The sequence below is a fragment of the Erpetoichthys calabaricus genome, chromosome 1 (genome assembly GCF_900747795.2).
Source record: "Erpetoichthys calabaricus chromosome 1, fErpCal1.3, whole genome shotgun sequence".
Classification (NCBI taxonomy): Eukaryota; Metazoa; Chordata; class Cladistia; order Polypteriformes; family Polypteridae; genus Erpetoichthys; species Erpetoichthys calabaricus.
The window spans coordinates 268,650,066-268,668,748 of NC_041394.2; the positions used below are offsets into that span (position 1 = coordinate 268,650,066).

Sequence of the window (18,683 nt, forward strand, 5' to 3'; positions counted from 1 at the left end):
CAACAGTCGGGGAGCTGGTGTCGGACAGAAGGAGACAAGGCTTCGGAGAGTGGGCGAAGGCGGCCCAAAGAAGTACCATTGAGAGGGGATCGAGAATGTGTGAGTGATTGGTGCTGGAAGCACTGTGCTATGCGGGACTTTGCACTTGTAAATATTGTAAATAAATCGTGTGTGGAGGACTTAAGATGGTGTCTGTCTGTGGTTGGGCTGGCTTTCACAATAGATAGATAGATAGATAGATAGATAGATAGATAGATAGATAGATAGATAGATAGATAGATAGATAGATAGATAGATAGATAGATAGATAGATAGATAGATAGATAGATAGATAGATAGATAGATAGATAGATAGATAGATAGATAGATAGATAGATAGATAGATTCTAAACAATGACAATTTCAGCAGAAAAAAATACATTTAAAAACAGGTCCATCCTTTGTGATGATCATCCACCACCATGGATGCCAATAATAGAAAAAATAGAATACATTTAACAAACTGTCAATTAAAACAATTACTATAATTAATTAATAATCAGCTTTGATTTAAAACCTTCTATATGGAGAGTGCCAAATAAAGCAAAATGGTTATGCATTGAGGAGATAATGTGAGAACCTAAAAATCCTCATGTCTATCTACACTTTCATTAGAATGCATTATACCTAAAATTACTGAAGCACTGTAATATTTTAAGTGTGGTATGAAAGTGCTATTAATAGCATAAAAAAACACAATCTTTAATTAGAATAGATGATTACTACTAGCCCAGATAGAGTTGCTGTAGGACCTTGGAAAAATGACTAGGAGAGTATGAGAGAGAGAGATTGTGCCATTGAGAGGCACAGGAAAGACATCAGAGGGTCCACTTTCCTGTACTGAAATGTTTGAGACCAGGGATTAGTGGTGTCCCATATTTAGCATTAGCTGGGTCTGTTGAAAGTTATATGTGTGATACATATGAGGAATTTATCTACTAGCAATTTAAATGCTGCCAAAGGACCCGTGAGCATAGTGTCCTCAGGAAACACAGGGAAGCAGTGACTGCAGACCAAAGATGTTCATAGTGATCTTTAAGCACTAGATGTGACCCCGGTAATAGGCTGCTTCAAGCTCAAAGAATATAATATTAGACCATAAGGCCTATACCAATGTTTCTTAGGAAAGAAAAGAAGCTCTCAGTTGTCAAAGAAGAAGATAGGGAAAATATATGTAAAAGGAGGAAAAGCTAAGGAAAAAGAGAAAGGAAGCTCCCTCTCAAAGATCTGAGTCAGTGATTGTAAAGTCTGTGCAGCAAGATCCAAATCAGGTAGCCAGGCATTATTGTTTTGCATTTGTGTATTTCTACAATGAATCCTATTAGCTTTTTTAAATAGAAGGGTTTACTTTTCATTAATAGTAGTTGTAGCCATTTTCATTCAAGATCCTGGATAGCACCAAGGGGTGGTGGAGTGACAATATGTGTGGAAATAAATTAACACACAGCAGCCACAGTTTATTAATCCATCTACTTACCTGTCATGAGAAGCAGACAGAGACACAGATGCAGACAGAGAGAGATTCTCAAGCAATGAAGCACATGCGGCGACTAACACTTGTGCATGAGTTTTAAAAATAAAATGTGTCTGCTAAGGAGGGGAGAATGGCAAAAGCCTGACGTTTCTTTCTAACATTCACTAGTGATGTTAGATGAACTGTGGTATGACCTATATGTTAATCATAGAAGCTGCTTACAAAAACCACAGATTTTTCAAATGTACTCTTTGCACCGCTGTCATTCTAAAAAATAAATGCAGTGGAGAAACTATAGTATGTATGATGTTCTAAAAGCACATTGTGTTTTCTGTTAAACGTGTGTGCTATATGCCACCAAACACAGGTGTAAGTCTTCAACCTGTGTTTGATGATAACTGGATATTTTTTTAATAAGTCATTATCAAATCATTTTAAAGGATTTAGGCCATCCTGGTAGCTCTGGGTGTAATGTATTATAGGAACTGACCCCAGAGTATATTCACATTCATACCGACACGGAAGAAATTTACAACAGCCAATTAAACTTGACTACACATCTTTGACATAATGGAGGAAAATAAGAAAATCAGAATAACTGAGAAAACAATTCACACAGACAAACTCTATACAATGCCCTGCTTGAGCACAAGCACACACACACACCTACCCACAAAAGCACCTTCAAAGCTCTAACAAGGTAAGAACAACCTCCACCCAAGGCGAAGCAACAAGATCATTAACTCCATCTCCTCTATTATTTGGAGAGCTGGTGGGAAACATGAGTGGACATTTGACATCACTTCCAGTACTCAGCCCCCCGAGTATTGATGAAATTGTTGAACCGGAAGTCAATTGTAAATTCTTGAACCTGAACCTGAAGAGGACAGAGCTCCCTTGATAAAACGCCCTTTGACTGTGAGCCTTTTTGCCTGACGCAAACTGCTCTTCATTTTTTTACTTTACTTTATTTTGTCTCCACTTCATTCTTACTATATTTATATATACAGTATATTAGCGGCATATTTAACTGAAGCCTTTCCTGGAATATGCCATTCAATGACAGACCAACTTCGGAGAAATACAGAGCTATGTGCCTGTGGGCATTTAACAACATGCCATTTAGTTCTTCAAACTATCATGCTGGTACTTTATTTCTCTTTCATCTTTTAGATTTTTTCATTAAACAGAGAATACTTCTGGACCCCCAACACTCATTTTCTGTTGTCTTTCATCTGTTATATGTATATCAGGTCAGAGCAGGTAATTATGAGGTCAGAGCCATGAACATAAGGGAAACTGAAAAGGAGTATATAGGGAACTGCAGATGCCTCTAAGCATGTTCCACTGTCTTTTCTGTGAGAGGATTGGAAGAATCTGTAGGAAACCCAAAAAGGGTACAAAATTATGTTGGGGGAATATTCAGCCAGTAAGCTCTCATCTTAAGTTTGATGAAGTGTTAACTGAATTTGCCATATTGGAGAGTTCCAAAAAAAGCACAGTTCACTTTTGGCAGCTGCGGTATTAGGAGTTCTGCCCATGCGTGCCGCTAATATGTAACCACAAATCTACAATGTGGATTATTAGTATCTGATCTAGGAAAACAGTCCACATCATTGCCTAGAAAGACTTCATCTCTGCAAACCTGAAAAAGAGAATATTTGACTGATTTTCATTGCATTTTCACTATGATTTACTTATTTTAAATTAATTGTTTAGGGATGGAAACAGCACCAAAAACATTTTTGTTCTGGTTGTTTGTTCTGTCCATAACTGAGGAGGATACACACCAGAAAAGCCAGATAAAGGTCAGTCATCAAGTTCTTAAGGCCTGTTTTAACCAACTTTGTTGTGTGTTGTGTCACCTCTGCAGCTTGTCATTAAGGCTGCAAAAGTCCCACTACAGTATTGTGAAAAATATCTTGTATTGTTCCTGTTCCAAGGAAGGCACACATCTCTTCACATATTGACTACACACCAGTAGCACTTACGTCTCACATCATGAAGACCTTTGTGAGGTTGGTCCTGGACTAAACAAGTCCTCTTGTGATAGACCACCTCAACCCACTGCAGATTGCCTATCAGGTAAAGACTGGAGTGGAGGATATAATTATACAACTGCTCCACAAGGCTTATTCTCGTGTGGACAAAGCTGACAGTGCTGTGAGGATTATGGTTTTTTTTTTTGTTTTTTTTTTTTCTACACTGACTTCAGCACCATCCAGGAATCCTTGTTAAGGAGTAAGCTCAAAGACATGCAGGTGGATGAGCCTATGGTGTCCTGGATAATGGACTATCTGTCAGGCAGACCGCAGTTTGTGAGACTCAAGGACTGTGCTTCTGATATGGATGTGAGCAACACTGGAACACCACAAGGAACAGTCCTGTCTCCTTTTCTCTTAACTCTGTACACCTCAGATTATAAATATAACAACAGGTCATGTCAATTGCAGAAGTTTTCTGATTCTACACTTTTGGGGTGCATTGATAAGAGTATGAGACAGAGTATAGGAGATAAGTGGAGGTCTTTCTTTATTGGAATAGAAATAATTGTCTACAAATTAACATCTGCAAAACCAAGGAACTGGTTATTGACTTTTGCTGTACCAAAGGGCTTCTATGTCTGGTCACTGTTCAAGGTGTGGATGTTGAGGTGGTGCACTCCTACAAATACTTGGGGGTCCAGATCAATGACAGCCTGGACTAGTCTTGTAACACAGGAGAACTATAAAAGAAAATGCAGAGCAGGCACTTTTTTCTTACGAGACTGTGTTCCTTTAACCTGGGTCTTTACAACCCTGTGATGGCCAGTGCAGTTTTCTGTGCTATGGTGTGCTGGGCTAGTTATATCACTTCAATAGAGGCCCACCAAATTAACAAGAAAATTAAAGGGCAGGCTCACTTATGAGACACATGCTGGACCCCCTGGAGGTAATACCAAAGGAGAGAATTAAAACAAAACTGAGTACCATTATTAACAATTCTGCAAATCATGTCTCTGACACACTAACATTGAGGACTTTTAGCCAACAGATTATTCAGCAGAAGTGTATCAAGAAACACTACTGGGGCTCCTTCATGCCAACAGCAATTTGTCTGCATAATACCTTACCGTGACTGTAACTGCCAAATCATACGTTTTCTTTCTTTTAATTTCCTTTTTAGTCAGTTCGGTGTATATTTGAGAGGGTCTTGTTGTTTGTTATAACATAATCATTTTCATTTACTTAATTCATTAATTTATATATTTATTGAGCCTTTGTAGAAAGCCAAATTATCCCCTGGAGAGAAATAAAGTTCTATCTGCCCTTAGCCGTCATATTGTTTATTAGCATTTTTGAGGTTTTGCTTCATACTGCTTTTTAACTTTGCAATGTTTTGCTTGTCACTCAATGCATTTATATATATTGATCTTCCCATGGGTATAGGCATCAGGCACATAAATAAAAAATAATACTAAAAAGAGGATTTTTACTACTACTACTACCCCTACAACTAATTTTTCTGCTTATAATAATAATAATAGTAAGAGACAATAGTTCTATATTAGATGGGGGTCCTTTTTAGGATTGGTTCTTGCTAAGCACACTATGATATCAGGATAGCCTCCACTTCCCCAGTGACCATAAAAAGGATTAAGCCGGTTTGAGAGTATATTTACAGTATGCAGGAACACTACTGGTCAAAAGTTTTAGAACACCTTAGATTTTCCAGTTTTTCTTTAAATTTAATCAGCTGAAATGCAATGAATGACCTAAAATTATGAGAAGGTAAACAGTAAGGTTCCAGAGGTTTAAGTTTAAAGTTTAGCTTAGCAAAACTGGGAAAAAAAGGAAATTTCAGAATATTACAAATAGGCCTTCTTCGGGGAACATCTACTGTAATAGTTTCCAATCCACAGAGGTTTTGCAGCAATTAAAATAAATGAAGCCTTGAAAGTTGAGACAAACAATTTGCACAGGTTTCCCAACTTCTGTTGATTAACTTAAAAACCCTCTGTCTGTCTTAAGTTAGAACAGACTATGTTACTACACCACCAGTACTACTTGGACAATATTACACTTTAGACATTTGTAAATTCAAGTGATAATGGCAAGAAAATGGAAATTAACAAATGAAATGAGACCAAGTATTATTACCCTTAGAAGTGTAGGCCTTTTATTTAGAGAAACTGCAAAAACAATCAAAGTTTCAGTGTGTACAGTGTCCTTCACAATCCAAAGGCAATTGGAAACTAGAAGAAACTCTGACAGGAAGGGATCTAGGAGACCCAAAGTCACAACACAATCAGAAGACACATTTCTGAGGGCTGCCAGCTTGCGTAACAGACACCTCACAGCACAGCAGCTTCAAGTACAGCTTAAAGGTGGTCAAAGAAAGCAAGTCTCAGTTTCTACTATGAAGAGGAGACTTTGTGCTGCAAATCTGATAGCGTGAGAGGCAGTAAGAAAACCATTCTTTAAAGGACAAAATAGGGCCTTGAAATACAGGCAGTGGACTACTGCAGACTGGAAGAAAGTATTAGGATCAATGAATCAAAATTTGAAATCTTCGGTTCATCACGCAGGGTGTTTGTACGCCATCAAGCTGGTGAAAGGATGATTCCTCAGTGTGAGACACCAACTGTCAAACATGAAGGAGGAAGTGTGATGGTCTGGGGTTCTTTTGCTGGAGGCAGAATTGGTAACTTGCACAGAAGTGACTGGCATTCTGAATTGAAAGGGTTACCACAGTTTGGCTGTTATATCAGCAAAAGGTGGCTACTTTGATGAATCAAAAATTTTAATCAAATTTTGTGCACTTAATGAATTCATGACTTATTTTTTTTTTGCCATTTTTCATTTGTTCTATGCCTTAAGACATTAAACTGCATGCATTTCCATAAAAAGTGGAAGACCTGATGTGCTCTAAAACGTTTAAATGGTAGTGTATAATATAAATATAACATACAGTATAAAATACATAACACATAGTCCTTATGAAAATGATTGAATAATTGAAATGCATTTAAGCAAACTCATTCTTATCCATAAGTTGCAGTTATACATTTCCAAGCTATCACTTAAGTAATTCGGCATTCTAATAAAACATGAATCTTATACAGAAAACCTGCTTTGTGCAAAACCGTCTGACAAAGCAGTGTTACTATGGTAGAGTCATGGGTTAACAGAAAAAAAGAAGAGAAAAAACAAACACAAGAGCCATTCAAGCTCACAAAAGAGATTTTTCAATGAGCCACGAGCCAAAATGAACTCTGACCTTTGCCCACAGCAAGGCATTGCTAACTGGGTGTGACTTCCACTGCATTTCTAATGTCTTTTCTAAATCTTTGTTCGATCTTGGAGCTACAATAACAGCTATACATGTTGATTAAGGAATAAATAACTAAAATCACTTAAAAAAAATCTTTCTACAGTAGTTAGGATCCTAAATTTTGTTTATGTTGCCCATTATAAAAATACAGGTTTTTTCACATTTAAGATTTTTCAGCATTTGTTTTGAAGTTTTGTCTTTTCAACAGGGAAACAGCTGAAGATCTATAAAAGACTCAAACACCAGCTCACGTCACATTGACCAATTTGTGATACATATGTCAGCAGCACTCTAAGACTGTTCTAATACATAATCAACAATAATTAGCTTAACCTTGCCCTTGAATGAATGGAGTCACCAGTGACAGTACTCCGTGTCACATTACTATCTGATTCTACTCCAGACATGGACACTTGCCTAAATAATTGTACATTATTGAATGCCTTTAGAGGCTGCCAGCAGGGCTAGATCCGACAGGCAGCAACTTTTTGTATAGGAGCTCCCCAAGGATTTATTGTCTTTAGGATTACAATCAGCTGAAGCTTTTCTTTTGCTCTCTTTTGTTGGACAATTGGCTTTATGAGCCTGTATCCACATGTGTACTGCATATGCATGCATATCCTGACAGAACCTTTATGTCTTGCCGTTGCTATATCACACAGTTGTTTTTAAGAAATTATGTGCAGCACTCCTTATTTATTTATGTATATATGTATACATCTGAATGAACTCCAGTATACCATTTGACATGAAGGTACATTGGTTTGTGCTGCTGCATTACAGATCCTGGAGACATGGCTTGAATCCTGGTCACAGTCTACATGCAGCATGCATTTTCTCCCGTTCTATCTCATTCAAAAGGCAGGTCGGTTAGGATGCTCCCAGAATTGGTAGCCAGGCAGCTGCAACCTTTAATTGGATTAAGCAGGTTACAAAATGAGCAGATACATGAATGGGCTCAAATAAACTTCAAACAAAGCCCCACAGGTAAAACGTGTTTTTTCAGTGGTGGTCTAAATCCGCCTGACTCTCCACAGAAATATACTGTATAGTGATATCTTTGTTGAATTGATTACCCTTTAAAACATTATTTTGATTAATTTTATGAGCCAGTGGCGCAGTGGTAGCGCTGCTGCCTCGCAGTAAGGAGACCTGGGTTCGCTTCCCGGGTCCTCCCTGCGTGGAGTTTGCATGGTCTCCCCGTGTCTGCGTGGGTTTCCTCCCAAAGTCCAAATACAGGATAGGTGTATTGGCGATCCTAAATTGTCCCATTTGTGCCCTGCTGAGCTGGCACCCTACCTGGGGTTTGTTTCCTGCCTTGCGCCCTGGGATTGACTCCAGCAGACCCCTGTAATTAGGATATAGAGGTTGGATAATGGATGGAATTTTATGAGCCAGCCTATTTATTGGCATAATATTCCAACTCTAATTTGGCTGTAATAAAAATTAAAAGCACTCATTGTTATTAATAGGATTCCTTCTGCTTTGTTGGGGAAGTGAGCAACTGAATTATGTTAATCTCATCTTTATCATAATTATTTAAAAAAGGTTAAGTCAGCACACATACTGTATATACTTAATAGACAAAAGTCTAAGTGAAAGCAGCAGAGACTAGATGAAGAGTGTCTGCATGGTTTTGACATTCCATAGAAACACGGGGAAGGTGAAAAGACTTATAGATGGTACAGTTAAGATACAGACATAGACTTCTACAAAGATGATACCCTATTATTCAACCACCTTAGCAGCTATCTATTATTTTAAAGTAATTCTAAGCTGAAGCCTTAAACAGAAACAACAGGTGCAAAACAAGAAATGCCAACAGGCAGGTACTTAAATTAATCAGTCATTAAAAATTGCTGGACCTTTAATTACAAATGTGTTAAATTTGTTAAATTAAAGGTTGTTCATTCAATCATTCATTCGCCTATACTGGTAGCAAGGAAGGAATCAAAACTAAACAACACATTTTTCCATCACATAGTCATTTACATACCTCTGCTTACAGACATATGCTCAGAAGACATCACAAAACCTTCATGACATTGTCATATACTATACATATGTTTATATATGAATAATAACATTTACTTTCTTTATAAGCCCTGCGTATTATGCATTATGAAACATCACATCAGCAGTCTAACACCAAGAAACAGTGAGTGTTCTTCATTGTGCACAACAAGTTATCTGTCTGTTCTCTGGCATAGATGAAGCATATTCTTTTGATTGACTGTATACAAGTTATTTTCAATGGAGACATTAAAATGTTGTACATCAACCAAGTCGTGATATGTATAGCAATCTTACCTGCTCATTCACATTATAACAGGCCATTCTTTGCTGCTAAGTATGGAGACTTCATTTTATTTAGTACTGTACCTCAATAATGAAAATAAAAGCAGAGTACAGCTATAGTGAAATGTTAGATTTCTATAAACCAAATTAAGAAACGCGTATTGATGTAACCAAGTGCTCATACAGTATTGCTGTCCTAAAACGAAAACCAACCCACTGCTGTTTACTATTCCTAACAAATAACAAAACAATGTCACCATAAAAAAATGTGACTGCATTAACATTTGACCTGGAAAAACCAAAGTAAATCAATTTCGTATTGATGTTCTCCATGTTATGTATGTGAACAACTATACATTTCCGGCTCTGTCATCTAAAAATGAAAATATTGTATAAATCAACAAAATTAATGTAAAAATGCTTCCCATTGTGATTTTAAAGCCAATGTAGTTTAAAAAAAGAAAGAATGCCTAAAGATTTATCTATCCTGAAATTAAAATATCAGGACAATTACAGAATTTTGTTCCCAAAACAATAATGAAAACAATCTCCTAATATTGCAATCTGAGAAGGCAATTTAGTGCAGAGGTGTTGGTGGTTGAAGGTGTGGTGAGGGAGAAATAACCACTTAGAACCTACATTTTATGTTGGCTGTGGATATTTGTAAAAATCCATTGGTTCAAATGTGAGGAAGGTTGGAGTCCAGTAAACAATGGCAATACCAGCTCATTCAGCGATTTAAAATGAATCACGCGCTTGGCTTAACTTTGGTTAATGAATGGGATAGACAGAGTGAGAAGATGGCTATCTGATTGTATTGTTAAATTGTCTAACTAATTATACAATAAAACATTTGTGTCTTTAGTATAGTATTAAGCATGTATCTCAATACAAAATATTGACAAAATATTTGAGGTAAGGCAAACAGAAATGTTATTTTATGCAGACATGCAATATGTTATATGTGTGTGTGTGTGTGCATGTGTATATACATAAATCATAAATATAATAAAGAGGCTTCAGCATGACACTTTATAAACTACAAGGTTGCCACTTTAATTTCTGTTTCTGCCTTCCTGTGTAACCCTGATCAAGTCACTTTAACTGCCTCATTTTAGATTGTAAAAATACATTGAACATGTAAAATGTATGTGTATTATACACAGAACATATAAATTGACCTGTATAATATACTGTAATTATACATATGCAATATTTATTTTTAATTTGTAACAGTTATATCTTTAGGTATTTATTCTGCCTAGCAATTTGTGTCTGTTGTGTTTTTTTCACCACGTATTGTATTGTTGGTGCGTGTTTATCCACTGGAATGAAAACCAAATGCTTGCACCAAATAACTGCACTTTAACGTTAAATTATATTAATTGAATTAAATTGAAAAACTTAATGATAATAGATAAATTATTTAAAAAAATCTTTCCCATCTACATTTATCTAGTCCAGTAAATCTAAAACAGACACATACTGTATGTCCATAGTAAACCTGTATTTGAAGGTTCCAGGGTAGTTTGTCCTGATACCCATAGGTCTATCTTGACTTGTGATTCCCAGCATTCATTGATTCAGATATAGTTGAGTAAGTATTAAATGATATATATCCTATGCCCACTCTCTGTCTGCTGAAGTGCATATTGTCATTTCTTGCTGTTTCACTCCCCCTCTTCATACTTAACACTAATTAAGAAGCAGCAGTATTTCTAGTGAATAGTAATACTGGTAACCATTATTTCACCATGAAAAACCCAATCAAGGTTAAATAAAAACATTTTTAAAGAACTGACATGCAGTAACAAAAATGTACAGTTGCATAAATTTAGAAACCAAAACAATGTAATCTAGATTAAAATTTTTGAAAGCATAAACAGCAATCAGCAAAACCATCTGACAGCTTTGAAACTGAAAACCACTTGTGAGTTATTCCTACTAAATGAATCAAAATAAAATTTCTTCCAAAATTAGACAGAATCCTATCAGCCTGAACACACACACACCGTGAACTTGAAAGCTTTATACTCATATTTGCCAAGAAAAATATCAGCTACTTAAAAACAAATGTACATGAATATAAATGACTGACTTAAGAATAGAGTGACGTCAAGCTTTTGTATTTGCTGTATGAGCTCAAAAATTCCTTATGTATAACAATTTGATTCAATGATATAATAAATAAAAAAAACTTAGGTCTTTCCAGTGTCTCACATGTATGAAGGCTTTTTCTTCTAGAAAATAAAGCATATCAAATAAAGTGATGGAGGATAGGGTGGAGCAGTGGGGAGTGCTGAGACCTCATGGATCCAACATTTTGAATTTGTTGGGTGGAGTTTGCACACTCTCTCCTGTCTGACTGCATTTCCTCCCGGTGTACTGAGTGTTTTCTCCAATATCCTACATCCACAGAAATATGCTAGTTAGGTTAACTGGTAGTTTCATATTGGTCAACTGTGACAATATGTGCACATATTTGCTTGTGTGGGTCCTATACCTTGTACCTATACTTGTTCTTAGTGCTGCCAGGATAGGCTATGGCATATCTATATCCATGAAATGGATAAAGTGGATTTCAAAATGTTATGTTAAATAATGTTGTGAGAGTGCATTCATATAAAGGAATAAGAACAATGTCTGATATATTCTGAAGATTAAACATTGTGACTCTGATATTCTGGCAGGTTATGAGGTACTCTTCTGTTAGCATTGGGCAGACTGCTATCTCTTTAAGATGGACCTTGGGGCTTATATATGTATGTGTATGTGTGTGTGTGTGTGCGTGTGTGTGTGTGTGTGTGTGAGGGGGTCTGTCTGCTTGTGTGTAGTGTACGTATTTGTTCTTACATGTACTTGTATATTAATTAAGTATTTAATAATTTAGTTTTTCAAAGTTTAAACTCACAATTCAAATTAAAATGAAAAATGTGTGTAAATGATTTAATTGGAATACATTATAATGCAGCAAAGCATTTCAAAACTCAATTTAAATAGTGAGCATACAATGGCTTGAATTTGATATATAAAACCACCAAAAGTAGCACACATTAAAAACACTTTTTTCCTTTGTCCTTTCATTTTCTTGGTCTTGTAGTTGCATTTAAGGAGAGCTCAAGAGATCCTTAAACATCCTTAATATTACTGTAATTCAAGGTCTAAAACCTGACAGTGATGTTTCTTAAGTTAATTTCAGCTGCATCTCTCTACATCTTAACAAAATTATTAACAAAATGCAATAGACATTCTGGCATTACATTTTAAAAAGTAATCATAAGAATGACTTAATGAATGATTTAATAAAACGAATGACCTAAGACACCTTTACTATATTACCATTACGTTATAGTTGGGCTTTCACAAATACATTATAAAGGACAAGAAAAGAAATGAAATCTTTAGAATTAAAGCTTTCAGCCCCTAATACAATACAATACAAAGTGTTATCACACACTGTTCACTTAATAAGATTTTAGCATGCTAACAACTGTATTTTCTGACTTAGTGTAAATTATAGAACACCCCAATGACTGGATTAGGTAATGTGCCTGAGGCTGGGTTTTAACCTTGATCACAATCTAGTCACACTAACAAGCGCAACAACTTAATCTGGAATTAAAACAAAAGACCTGCCAGCCAGCTGCTCCTTCTCATCTCATATTAGAAGTAGCCATGAAAAGATGATGAGGTTATTAGCACATTTCTCAAACCGCATTGCAATGGTTCGGGGAGAATGTGTATTAAAAGGAGGCCTCAGGTATTTGGTAATTAAGAGTGGTCGCAGCGAAAGAAGAACTGTGGGTCTTAAGATAATCAAATACACACAAGAAGACGTCATTAAGTTCATATCGTAAGGTAAAAATCCCAGGCGGGTTTACTTTGTCTTTCAGATCCAAAACAGAGAGTGAGAGAAAGGAATTAAATGCGTAAGTCTTGTAGTTGGTGTTAAAAACAGAAAAACTATTAAATATATTAAATAAATAAATACAGAAACTACGACATAAAACATAAATACGGCAAAAAAAACTTAGCAGTGGGCTGCAGAGTTAATTGCAGTACTGTCTTTAAAAAGAAAAGGTAAGACAGACGTTTTGGAAAGCTGATTTATTTCATTTTTGCCTCCGGTATAACGGTATAACTAAGCACATAACTTTTTTTTTTTTTTAATCAACGTCCCTTGCATTTAGGTTTTAATGCAACTAACACTAACATGTACGCTTCAAGGATGGCGTGGACTGACACATGAAAACAACTGCCCAGTCATAAATGAAATATGAAATTGTATTGAGACCACCATCTACAAGTGTGTGTATGCGTCAGCGTACCCTACGATGGACTGGCGCCCTCTGCAGGGCTGGTTCCCGTTCTGCGGCCATCGCTGCCCAGACAGATTTCGGGAAAGGAGCGAATTTAAATTGGACTTAATGGTCTTGTACGTGTGTTTGTGTGCATAAATAACGAAGTTTCCCTCTCTCCTACGCACCCAGTGTTGATTTAATGTGTAGATGTGAACCTCCGTTTTTATCATTTAAGGTGTGTCTAATAAAATTTATTATTATTATTATTATTATCAATTAGAACTCTCGCCCGCCCATATGTCAATTTGAACCGAAGCCATCGTGATGATCATCAAATCATCCGTCGTCAATGCAGTAACACTAACTGCTCTGATCAGTGCAACAGGTTCACTCCCTAACCCTTTCATCAAGGCTTAAATCGCGAACTTAATGGAACTCTTCCGAATGATTTGCATTTTTGTTTGGGGGGAGAGAGGGTGAAGTTGTTTTTAAATCCATCCACCCTTTATTAGTTACATGGATGGATATGGTGCTATAAATGAGTAACCCAAATTAATTGTCTTACTGTACATCTTAAACATAACTGAATATGTCAGTGTTGTAAAATATATAGTGTATTTATAAAGAGAAAAACAAATACAATACCAAAATAAGTCCTATTTCTTACCTTAAATAAACAACTGAAAACTTAAAACGTGTAAAGCAGTTATAAATAAGCGTTTTGCTCATCTGAATAAAGGGGTGGACAGACAAAGTCAATATTTTTCGTGCGATATTATACATTCATTTATTAAATAATGAATTTATTAATACATTAATCAGTCATTGAGAAGCTCGTGTGGTGGAAAATTATTGTTTTTTTCTAACCTTTAATGTGGGTTTGAATGCTTCTTACACCCGATTACCATCAATAAACCATTGAGCCTTTACGAACATAAGCTTATTGACTTGGGCAAAAGTGGGATGTCCGCTGTCTCGGTTTAGCTTTTTTGACTGTCTACTTAATAGATTCCTAATTGGCCTTCTAATCTAAAGAATTAATACCTTTAGTTTTCAAAGCATGTTGATATTTTCTGCATGGATTTCTTATGTGTGAAACGATGGTTCTGGAAGTACGTATATATATATATATATATATATATATATATATATATATATATATATATATATATATATATATATATATATTTATATATACAGGTAAAGTGAAACCAAAACAAGGCGCTCCAGATATGTACACTGGTGATACTCTTTCATTATCGTGTGGCTAAATCGCTGATGTGTTTATTTTCCTCTAGCCAGCAATCTGATGCCCCTGTGTGCTGGAAATGTACGTTTAATGACGTTTTATTCATTGGTTGCACATAAACGAACGTTTCTTTTAAAATTCTGACCCTTAACTTTACCTGAAATATTCCCTAAGAAGATCACACACCCGCCACTCCTAACGAACACAAGAGCACTGAGGCGGCCTCCTCAGCTCAGAGTCCCTCAACAAAAGGCAACACCTGAGAGCAGCCTAACTCATCATTTCAGATTGTACAAAATACAGCATGCTGCCAGTCTAATTATTATTATTATTATTATTATTATTATTATTATATTCAATTGAATATACAATGGATCAGTGATAGCATACAGTTGTCGGCTGCTGTTTTCCCACATGCATAAAGAAAGAAAATTAAGCATTATTTACAAATCGTTGCCTACTGCAACAAACATTTGCGGTTTTCCAGTAAGCGCTCAGCAATTTTTTTTAATTGTTCGACTTCTACAGCTTTTGTATCCTGCGTTAAGAAGAAACCAATACAAAAAAAAAAAGGAAAAAAATGCATAACTGGAAAAAATAATAATAAAACAACGACTACGAGAACTTAATATTAAATCATGTGATTTAAGTAAGGGAACAATGGATCTCCACCCAATCCCAAGAATCTGTGTACTCCCTCCGTTCATATGACTTCATTTATGATATAGCCTTCTGCGAGTTAAATCCTTTATTTTCCTTTAACGTGGAAACCATTTTTAATAGCTGTCTATTTCTTTAAACAAAATAAAATACAGAAAAATCACTCGTGAAAATACTTGAATGCTAAATGCAGTTACGCGCTTGTATAGCAGTCTGCATATCTGATGAATTATTAATATTCCCCCTTAGAATATCCCCTGGCAAAATGTAGGCTTATCTATTATACCGAGATCTGTTGGGTTATTCATATAGGAGTACTCTGTGGACACAGTTGGCATCCAGCATTTCAACTTATTTTTGTCTCATGTTTTTCTGACATAAATGAAACATTATATTCGTTTACAAAACATTCTATATAGCTAAAGCGCATTCTACGCTGTCTTTACAATTGTTCTTCACAACAGTGAAAGTTCAGTTTCATTAAGTAAAAAAGTCCTTTCATATGCTGTAATGTTACAGTCTTAATGGCGACGGATACAATCTTTATTGTACCAATAAATATTTTTTCATTCAAGAAACAGTACCCTGCACTAATATTCAGCACGCGTGTCAAGTAATATCCCCACAAAGCTGTGAATTATAAACATCATTAAAAAATCCATGTATTATATTAAATTAATCTTTGTTTAACTGATTTTGTACTTACCCTTACATCACAATGCCTTTATAAAAAGTGTCTTACTGTCACAGTTACTCGTGCCTGTGCAGTAAATGCCTACATAACAATTTCAATATCTATCTATGTATCTATCTGGTCACCTGTTATAGGCTCTAGTAACTGTACACATGAATTCATATCAAGCCTAATCGTACCCATTAAATCATTGTTTTGTGAATATTGTTTCTAATATATAAAAACACACATGCAGAATGACATATGTATATGAATTCTGCACTGTTTTTCAAATTATATAACACAGTCGTGCGATCTTGCATTCTTCCTAAAAGAAAACTACTTAAATGCTACTTAATATTAAAAATAATTGTTCTGTGAAGAATATCAACATATTGTCTGCTTCATATAAAAACGTATCAGTACATAGATATTGTTACAACGATTTGGTGTGATAGGCCTCTGTTTCTATGACTTGTTTCCAATAAATGTGCAAAGGCTCCTCTCGTTTTTAATGTATAGTCAATGACACTCCCCGGCCTAGCTGATGTTGTGTTTCCAGATGAATTAGTTTACACGTGGCATCTGTCAGTCACACTACTTGTAATTGCTGAATTTATTACAGTACATGACGATCTGCCGTTATGATCCGTTCATATGGACTTAATAATAATAATACTTCTTTTACTACTACTACTAATAATAATGATACATTTCGGTGGACTTAGCAGTAGCTTTCCAAAAATAACACCCGTAATTGCCCGTTTTAGTATGATTATCCGAACAAGTTACAAAAGTTTTTCTTTTATTGGCCATTTGCTTGAAGGAATACACTTCCTTATGCTCTGACCTGAAATACATCACTGTATACATCCAATGGATCTGTCCGACTCGCACAAAGTGAAAAAGGATACAAACTGATCAGGTGTAAACACTTCAGTTTCAACAGGAATAACGGTGCGTGAGCCGCTTGTACCGTAACGGAAACTAAACACACAGATACACAGTGAGCATTGTAACAAGTGCGCAAGTAAACCCTTCCGTTAACCCGAGCGCAACAATCGGAGTGACAAGTCAATGACAGACAGTTGAGAAGCACTCCATGTGCTTGAAATAAACCCGCAACTCGCTTTACTTACGTTTGTTGCGAAGGAAAGTGTTCTCCCGCAGAAGGACTGCTCGTTACAGACAGAGAAACTATCATAATTAAGACGGTTATCCAGGAGGTATACATCCTTCAAAAGGTAAATGCACAGCTTCCGAAAAGCTCCCGATCTCGCGGTGGATACTGAAAGACAAACAGTTTCAATCTGGCAGCTGGTACTAGTCACACTTAGCTAGATAACAGTGCTAGCTAATCTGATGAGCCGCCATCAGAGCTCTGTCGCTTTATTTGTTGTGGGCTTGTTTGTTTAGTTGTGTTGTTCCTATCTTTTGGTTTTTTTTTTTTTTTTTTGGTTGTAGATTTGGAGAATGGTGTTTGCGTCTCCTCCTCCCTGTCGTACAGGAGAGAAAAGCCAGAGTCGACCCTCCCGATCAGACACACCCCCGAACCCCCCCGCCTTGATTCTCGAGCGCGTCGCGCAGCCCTCTCTTGATGATGATCTTGTACTGCCTTTCCATACAAGGAGTGAGAGAACTCACCAACTCAGCAGCTGTTCATCTCGATTTCTCCCACTGCCTCCGATCAAATATACAACCAGACCTCCCTATGCGAAATCGCTGTAAACTTAAAGCTGCAGGATCTTTTCATTGTGCCCGGCGCGTTCTAGCGGAGCCCAGGGACATAGAGAAGCGTGGCGGCTCGCTGTATTCGCTTGCGGTTTAAAAAGAAAGGCAGATCAGCTGAGCCGATGCGTTGTTACACAGTACAAGCCTGGCAACCGAATCGGCACATCAACGCTACAGGTACCGCTAATCACGTTGATTCTCAACTTTATTTTCAACTCTGTGCTCGCACTCTAGTTATTTAATCCTCCAGTATTTTAAGAGATTCGGCCTACCAAGCTAAGCATAGCATCCTAATCAACCGAATGATTACACCACAGCATGTCAATAGTAATGTTCCAAGCAAATTTAACATGAAATAAGATAATGATCAGTATGTTCTATTTGATACAACAATGTAAGATTGGATGTGTAATAAAGATACGAATCCGCCCACGTGTACCATTTTGCTGGAAAGCGCTACTTTACTTGCCGCAAGCCAGTTACAATATAGTATAGTTACAGGAAAATCAAATACGGCAGAGTCGCCACGAATCAGGCATGTTGGCGCTGTTATTATTGGTCTAACATATAGATAGATAGATAGATTTTTTTATTCACCTCAGCGGGAAATCGAGTAGCTAACAGCAGCCCCCACGCATTAATTGTACTTAGATATACAGAAATAATACGCAGAATAAGCTCAAATCTAAATTAATAACTCTAATGTTATTACGCACATATTGTATTAGATGTCCAGTGCTTCTGAAGAATATATACTGTCTCTGTTCATTTTATAATGTTTAATGATATAAACTGTTTATAACTATGCAGACTTTTCTCAAGCATTCATAAAATGAAATATGTGTTCACCAGTGGAATTAGCAGACACCCTCCACTGGAAAAAATAAGAATGATGTTGCTTTTATGATGGTGAAGAATTATAATTTTCAGACTGTCTATCTACCA

At 36.3% G+C, this 18,683-nt stretch overlaps 1 protein-coding gene across 1 annotated transcript in view; it reads right to left on the reverse strand.

The window, feature by feature from the left end:
* The window catches only part of LOC114661741 (voltage-dependent calcium channel subunit alpha-2/delta-1), a 754,616-nt gene extending 737,084 nt beyond the window's left edge, over nucleotides 1–17,532 (reverse strand). The window contains 1 exon segment of the mRNA XM_051920004.1: nucleotides 17,147–17,532. Within this exon segment, the coding sequence (XP_051775964.1) occupies nucleotides 17,147–17,241 (95 nt within the window). The 5' untranslated portion in view covers nucleotides 17,242–17,532.
* Nucleotides 17,533–18,683: the final 1,151 nt, after the last annotated feature.